The sequence below is a fragment of the Apaloderma vittatum genome, unplaced genomic scaffold, assembly GCF_000703405.1.
Source record: "Apaloderma vittatum isolate BGI_N311 unplaced genomic scaffold, ASM70340v1 scaffold10631, whole genome shotgun sequence".
NCBI classification, from domain to species: domain Eukaryota; kingdom Metazoa; phylum Chordata; class Aves; order Trogoniformes; family Trogonidae; genus Apaloderma; species Apaloderma vittatum.
In genome coordinates this window covers 38,827-46,969 of record NW_009700844.1, presented here as the reverse complement: position 1 = coordinate 46,969, position 8,143 = coordinate 38,827, and the positions used below count along the sequence as shown (strand labels likewise).

Below are 8,143 nucleotides of genomic sequence, written 5' to 3'. Positions count from 1 at the left end.
TTTTTTTGTCAGGTGTTTGTCCAGCCTGCAGCACACTCTGATACCTGCTGGGGACAGCCAGGTCACTTCTCTCTCCCCCTTCCCCGGGTTACGTGACCCAGAAGGTCTCACTGGCACCCCGACGATGCTGGCCACCCCACAAACCAAACATGGACCTCACCACCTCCCCACCTTGACTCTTGCAGAGAGCTGGGCAACACAGCAGGGGCTGCACTTCAGAAAGGTGGTTTTGGTGTTTTCCTGCCTGATGTGAAACTCATTTCGGTGGCTTGGGTGGCCGTAGGACAGATGGGGTGGCTGCTGGCCACAGAGAGGCTTGGCTGCCTTCATCTACCATCATGTCTCATGGGGACTCCTGCCCAGGACACCGCTGCTCCCCTTTTTTACAAGGCTTGACCTCTCCATCCTGCTTCCAGTCTCTCTCCCAGCACCTCTCCAGCCTCACCCACACACACAGCTTGGCACAGGGCTAAATTTATCACGCGGGTTTTGCTGTTGGAGGCTGTAAGCTGGTAGCTCTGATGGCAGATGGGGAAGGGTGACAACCACACACAGCGAGCCCAACTGTCCTACAACGTGGCCCCGAAGGAGCCGCGTCACAACTCCCCCTGACGTCCATCTGATGAGTCCCTTAGGTATTTAAAGTGCTAGTTATTATCTACAGCCAGGCATTTATTATGCCATTTGTAATTGTTGCTTCATCTCAATGCTGCGTGCGCCTGCCAGCTCCAGCCCCTGAAAGGGACTCTGTGTTTGCTTTGTGCTGCCTCTTCTAAGTGGGCACTATGCTTGGGCACTTCTTTCTCCGTGCCTTGCACCGGGTCTGTTAACCACCTGGGGGACAGCAGCCCTCTCTCCTTTCTCTCCCCATGTCTGGCTGGTTGGGTATCCCCTCCCCAAATGCAGTAACGCCGTGCCAACTCTGTAGCATCTTTTTCTGTAGCATCTTTCTCTGTAGCATCTTTCTCTTTATCATCTTTCTCTGTATCATCTTTCTCCGTAGCATCTTTCTCTGTAGCATCTTTCTGCCGCACTCCGAGCCATCTCCAGCTAAGCTGTCTCCTTTGCACTGTGGCTTGCCCTGAACCACACCTTTGCCCCTCTCCCATCATCACCATCACATCTTTGAATGGGGTTGGAGAAGCTCAGTGCAGCCTGTAGCCCTTCCACCCTGTGCATAATCCCTTTCTCTTTAGGGTCCTCCAAACCCAAGGGGTGGACACTGCCTTGACACAGCAAGAGGCACAAGCTTGGGGTAGTTTTCTGGACATCCTCATCCCTGTGCTAATGCCTGCTCTCTCTCTGCGGTCTTGATTGGCCCTAATTCTTAGTCAAAATGAGTGTTTAGGACTCACACCCACCTCTTCTTCCTGCAAAGCTCAGATATATTGGAGAGGAGTAATTGGCACCAGGGTAGCTTTGCACTGCAGAGGAGGGTAGTTTTCAACACCCTTGAGTAAGGGAAATAACCCTTTGCTCTTCAGCTATGCCCAGGATGATTTATTTCCCTTTATATTAGCCATATGATGCAAAATTCTTTTCTGCAGACAAATTCAAGCAAAAAAACCCCAACCAACCAGCCAGTCATGCTTTAAAGCAGAAAAAAAAAAGGCAAAAAAAAAAAAAGCCTGACTGTTTTCCTGCAGGCTGTGGGGGATTCTGTCTCCGCTACTGCAGGATGTGTAAATCCAACACAATGAAATATTAATTATTAGAGTCTGTCCAACTGGGATTCCTCAGTGCTTTCAGAGAGCTAAATAATTCTGGCACACAGGACAAAAAAAACACACAAGTTCCCCCCCTCTTTTTTTTTTTTTTATGAGAAAATATTGTGTGAGGAGTAAATTAGAGCTTTTGAGCATTCGGGCTGAGGGACAGGAGGGGGCTTGGATTGCTTCAGGGCGGAAAATGCAAATTCCTAAGTAGGGCATGAAAAGGATCGTGGTCTAATGAAGAGGTGAAGGGAGGTGCATCACCCAGTGTGGCTCCTTCAGCGTGGAGAACTGCCCTCGCAGCGTGGCGTAACTGTGAGAAGGAGGGGGTAAAGGAAAGTAGAAGTCGATTAATAAAAGAGAGAGCACATCTCTGAGGACTCCCGTTATGCAGCATTTCAGAAGAAGGCATTCATCCAGAGCAGCCATGGGCACTAACCCAAGGCAGACGTGCTTGGCACAGCTCAAAGCCCCTTTTGTCCCCCTTGTTTACCAGGGCTGGGTTTGAGGCACAGCACAGAGCGTCATCCCTTGGCTGAGCAATGTTTTGCAGATTTGAGAGCTCGAGCAGACCAGAGTTTAAGCTTTGCCATGTTTTTGTCAGAGTAAAACTCCTCCTCCAAAAACAGAGTGTTGCTTGGGAGAGGCATTCGGCAGCTCCTCTGGCAATGAAAAATCTCTGAGCTCTTGTCACTGGTCGTTTTTTCAGTTTCCTTTCACCCTCATTTCTCGGCAGCCTCTGGAAACATCTACATGAAATATTTGGCTTCTTTGAAATCTATATTCTTCTCTTCCAAACACCTCCACCGCTCCTCAGCGGCTCAACCCAAATGCTCCAAATACTTTTCATTACTCGGTGGTTGCTTTGGGGGGATGTCAGAGGGACAGGTAAAGGAATGGCTTGCTGAAAGGCATGATGTCAAGTGGTAGGTGCAGGGCAGTCCTAGCCCTGGGTAAGGTCACTTGGCTCCAACAAAAGCCACAAGTGAGCACAGACAGCACAAAGAAAGGGATGACCAAAGGCAGCTGCAGGAAGTGGAGGTGGAGACAAAGACTGCAGGTAAGCAGATATGCACAGATATGCAGGTCGTGCAGATAAGCATCCTTTTGGTAAAAATTTAGCACCACAGGGAGAGACAATGGGTCTGTTGCTGGTATATCTGACTGTTAATGGGGCACAGGGGGTCGTCCCTAGCTGGGGGCTGACCCTAGCCGGAGGGGATGACGGCTGAAAGGGAGGAGAGCTGCAGCTAGCACCCACCTCAGGCTCAAGTTTTTATACACAGGACTGCCTTTTTCCCTCCCCAGCAGCAACCCTGTGAGTATGCACAGCTTCCCTTCTGAGTTGGTGCAAGAGAGCTCGTTATTTCCCCTCACCCTCAGTCCCTGAGTCTGCAAGCTTCCACTCTGTGGCGCTCAGCTACACCCCAGATAAGGTAAGATTGCAGGAAAACTCCCTCTAGAGATTTGCAGGACAGGCAGAAAGAGCATCTCTCTCCCTCAAGCTGCAGGTCATAGCACAGCCAGTTATCCATCAAGATGCGAGGGTGACAGAGCTCAGGCATAAGCAGCAATGGAGAAGCTACAGGTTGGCAGGTAACACAGGGTAGGAGGTGGTGACCATAATACTTTATCTATTCTGCAGTACGTTCGATGTCCATACCCTTCTGGGGGAATCTGAGCATTCTCTTCAGGCCTTCAGGAGCCTCTTTCTCCCACCACCGCTGAGTAGGTGAAGAAGGACCGTGGCACAGGACCCCCCGTGCCATCTCACCGCCGAGCTAGCCTCGGTCCTGGGCACGCACTCAGGTTGCACAAGAAGCTTTGGCAGCAGTATGAGGTGTAGGTAGCCAGGCCCAGTCTGAAGTTGTGGTCTGGGCAGGTCTCAGAGCACTTCTTGGTGATCCTTTTCCAGAAAGACAAAGAGCCTTGCCCAAAGAAAGGAGACAGCAGCATTAGCAGTGGGAGTTTGCTCAGTGCTCCTTGATCTCGTACAGGAGGGAGATGGACTAATGAGTCTCACTGTCACCCCACAGCCCCCAGGACCAGCATGGCCAATGAGTCCCACCCCATCCCCACCACTGCCCAATAAGTGCTGGTGACCAGCTACACAAGGTATTCGATATCCCTTCTGGGCACCTGGATCCTCATGGTAAAGCTTTCTTAGGTGTGCGATGGCATGCATGAGACGTTGCTAATGCCTGCACGGAAAGCACATTTCTAGGCTTTTTTTGCTTGAAGAAAATAATTTTATTTCCCTCTATATCTCTCTAAAACTTCTCATCCGCACTGCTTATTTCAAACTCTTTGTCTGATCAAGCTTCAAATTTATTTACTCTCCCTCTGAAGGATCCTCATTTTGTCCTTCTTTTTCTCTCAGTGTCCCCTTTCTTTTCATGCAGGCATGAACCAAAGGCTAAAGAGGAAAATCTCAATACGTGGTGGGAAGGAGGATTTCGAAGCATGCAAACTTCAGCACTGCCAGGCTGGGCTAGCACGGCCTCTACCTCCCGAATGTGCTTCCCCATGACTCCTCATCCTCCATCGACAAAGGGTGACCATAAAAAATCCAAGCAAAACCCCACATCCCCTTCCTGAGTCCCCATCAGAGGATACGCAGCCAGCACATACCAATTCCTACAGAGGCAACATTGGTCACACAGTACTCGTCATTGTCTGAGCACTTCTTGGCCTTCAGACAGTTCCAGTTGTTTTGTTGCCAGTCGCAGGTGTAGCAATAGAGGGCATTTGCTGCAGGAGACACAGGATATGGAAGACAAGACAACATGCTGTCAGTCCTGTCAGTAAAAATTACCGCCTTCTTTCTGTTGACTCTCAAACACATGAGGTGCCAGGCCTGATGAAAGGGATGGGGCTGCAAAAGCCAACCCCAACCCACTCTGCCGTCCTCACGTTTGCGCCTTTACACCCAACACACATGCTCAGATGGTGCAAGTCTGTCCTTCCTACCCTGCACTCTAGATAATAACACGATGGGCCAAGGGCACTGATGTGCCGCAAGGAGCTGGGAAGAAACCTCCCTAAGAATCTACGGGGATGTCCTAAGGCTGTCCCTTCTAGTTGTTGGAAACACTATAACAGAGACGATAGCCAAATAGTGCAGTAAGCATTAGCAGCTGAATAGGTTTAATTGGGACCTCCATAGCCTACAGAAGTCAGTCTCCCACACCTGTGACTTCAGTGTCCTCAAACATACATCTCTTAACTAGATTAAAAAAAAAAAAAAAGTGAGGAGAAGGGATTTTAACTCTTCATTGTGTGAATTCCATCCTAAGACATGCGCAGTCTAACACTTCATTTGTACTGCCGAGGTTACCTAACACGGATTAGGGCAGTCTTCAATTTGGCACTGAAGACAATCTCTCTGTCCCCCGGGCCTTGTTAACACTTGGAAATTTGTCAGAATCGCTCTTCTGGTAAGTGAACAAAGCTAAATAGCAGAAAGGTATTCTTAGGCCACAATGAGACAGAAATAACTATTCCAGGAAATTATTTTTCTGCACCAGACAATGTGGCAAACTTCCAAGCACTGGCAAACCCTGTTCCTCTTTACAAAATGAGGATAACATTTATTGTCTCTGGTTGCTTAACTCTCTTACCTGTAGAAGTTATAAGATCATCTACTTTAAGAAGGCTCTGATTTCATTTGCAATGTGAGATAAAACACATAAACTACAATGCAAATTATATGCAAATATACATCCCCACCCAATATCCCAGCATAAGGCTGCTTAACCCATTTAGCTCCCAACTCAACTTCTCCTTAAATCTCCAACTTCATCCCAAGATCTCTGAAATCAGCAAGCTTGTCGGGTCTCTGAGACGAACAGAAATCAGGGGCGGTCAGCAGGCAGCTGCACAAAGCCAGATGTTGTAGGGCTGGCCCTGTCCCACTGCTGCTGCTAGAAACAGCGTCACTGGCTGCAGTAGGACCCAGACGCATGGAGCTGTAGATGTATTGTAGGCTGAAGCACACTTCTTCATCAAGATTTAGAAGAAAATCATGGTCTTGCATTGTCTCAACAGACAAACTCACTAAAAAGCCTCTTAGCAAAGGCACAGCAGTGGCTACTCCTTCCTTCTTAATGTCTCACTTTTATAAAAACCCACTAGTACACGTGTCTGTAGGGAGATCTCCCCACAGAAAATAAACCTTCCACACACCCAAGATAAGACTACAGATAAGAAAGACAAAGAGGAATGCTGTGTCCTTCAGCTGCAAGAGCTAAGGCACCCTCTCCCATGTCTTTCCCTGACTACGGTGCCTCCCTGGCCTTAAACGTGCAGCTATTCTTTGCCTGGTAGCAAACCGTGATAGCTCACCTTGATTTGCGCATAGGAGCAAAGCCAGCATGGCAAGGAAGGAGGCCCTCATCTTCTCTTGGTCGTCTCAGCAGCCCAGGAGAAACACCCTCACCTGGGGACAGGATATATATATTCCCTGGCTTTGCACTGAGCGATGATGAAGACAACAATTTTGAAAGAGTGGGCAGGGATCACGCGTTATTTGACAGGCTAGGAATGCACATGGGTTGTTTTCTCACCTCAGCATTGCCTTCAGGCTGGTCTAATGGGTCCAGAGAGGAGTGAAAGCACTAAGGCAATTCATTCCATTTATTGCATTTAATACTTTAATTTATCTATGGTCAGGCTAGCAGTGCTATTGATGTCTGAGTGGGGGTTTTCTACTGTTTAGCTCCAATCTGGTCATCACATCTGTGGCCAGATAGTTCAGCGAAGGCAGCTCCTCAGAGCAAAATGGTAATAAGGGGCATAAATTAACGGCTTCATCTGCGTGGACTATTGCCAACTGTATTTCCAGGGTTAGACCTGGAGAACTCCCAATACCTACAGTCAGGGTAGATGTAGCTGTGTATCCATGGTTGGCAATATAAACAGGAAATGTCTTATAATTTCCTGTTTGCCTATAAAAGCTGCTGGTTATCTACAAAGTCCTAAATCCTTTGCCTCCTGCTTCTGAGAGCAGCTGCAGCAAGAGACCAACGGCCTTGTCATTCAAACACAGGAGCAGGGACGCTGGAGGCTGGCTTCCAGCTTTGCAACATCTGAGCAAATGGTGAAAATATCCTTGTCCCCCTTCTACATGGAGCATCCGATTCAAAGTCTTGATAGATACAGGTCAGACATAACACTCCTAGTCTTTATGATTTCTCTGCATGCTTACATCTGGGTGGACCTGGAGCTGATAATTTCAGCCCCTCTGGGGCCTCCGTTTGACTGCCTGTCCCACTTCTGCTTCCAAGGAAAGAGCTGCCAGGCAGTTTGGTGCTAGACATCAGCTGACATCTCTGTGAATCACCACTCACCAAGCCACCAAAGAGCAGAGACAATGAATCAGGAGCAGCCCCTTTGAATAAAGCCACTTGGGCAATCAGCTCTCTCCTTTGCCCCTTCCTTCTCCACCCTGCAAGATTTGGTCTGCAGGACAAAGAAGAGACCCAGCTGTACCTACAGTCTGGAGTTTAGAAGATGGAGATTCAGAAGGAGAAGAAAACATGAGGAAGAAAGAGACCTGATGGATAAGGAGAGGGCTAAAATGATTGGGGGCCAATGTTATTTTCTGGGCAGGAGATCAGTCAGATGAATAAACATCCCTGAGGCAGGGGTCATGGTCATCAGCGTTATTTAGAGGATCTGATGGGACTAGTCATTGCTCAGCACAGCGAAGGCATGGATGGCGGAAGTTCAAAGGGACACCAAAATTCATAGCAACTTCCTTTTGAAGGGTAAAAAAAAAACCCACAGGAGAGGGGATTTTTGGGGTGAGTTTTTTTGGTTGCTTTGCAGATATTTTTGAGGTTTCTGTCAGACGTGTTAAACCATTGGGTCTGCCAATACAGCTGACGTAAAGCAGGATCAACAGGATGGTGAAGTCAGCCCTGATAACCCCGTGAGCACCAACCATTCCTCGCCAATGGACGCACATCTTCTGGGCGTGGAGGGGATAAGCCACATCTCTTACCCAACAGATGAAGTTCTGCCAGACTCAGGGACTGCATGCCACTGTGCATGCCGGAGGAGGTGTGTCAGTCCTATCAGGTGTCACAAGGTAGCAACCGAAGAGCTAGACCTATTCCAGGGAACAAGGATTGCCCAGCATGATTCACTGTGTGGTGGCCTCTTGCAGAGATGACTCTTCGGGGGTGTCTGGACATCAGGCTGGGAAGCCAAGGCTCAGTGTCCTGCAGCAGCAGGAACCCTCCGGCAAGTGTTTGCACTGATAAAGCAGTTTGCTTTAACCTGATTTGTCCTTTTTTTTGAGGAAGAAAGGAAAAATAATTGTGTTATTGTTTACTGTGATTAACTAGGTGCTTTCTTGATATATTTTTTATTTTAGAATCATAGAGTGGTTTGAGTTGGAAGGGACCTTCAAGATCATCTAGCTCCAA

General features: G+C 48.4%; 1 protein-coding gene across 1 annotated transcript; it reads right to left on the bottom strand.

Moving 5' to 3' along the window:
- Nucleotides 1–2,920: 2,920 nt before the first annotated feature.
- On the bottom strand, nucleotides 2,921–7,765 carry LOC104281053 (lymphocyte antigen 6E-like). Its single transcript, XM_009878911.1, has 4 exons — nucleotides 7,717–7,765; nucleotides 4,344–4,463; nucleotides 3,518–3,640; nucleotides 2,921–2,940 (listed from the first exon to the last, which is right to left on the bottom strand). Exons 1-4 carry the CDS (start codon nucleotides 7,763–7,765, stop codon nucleotides 2,921–2,923), a joined length of 312 nt encoding a protein of 103 aa, XP_009877213.1.
- Nucleotides 7,766–8,143: the final 378 nt, after the last annotated feature.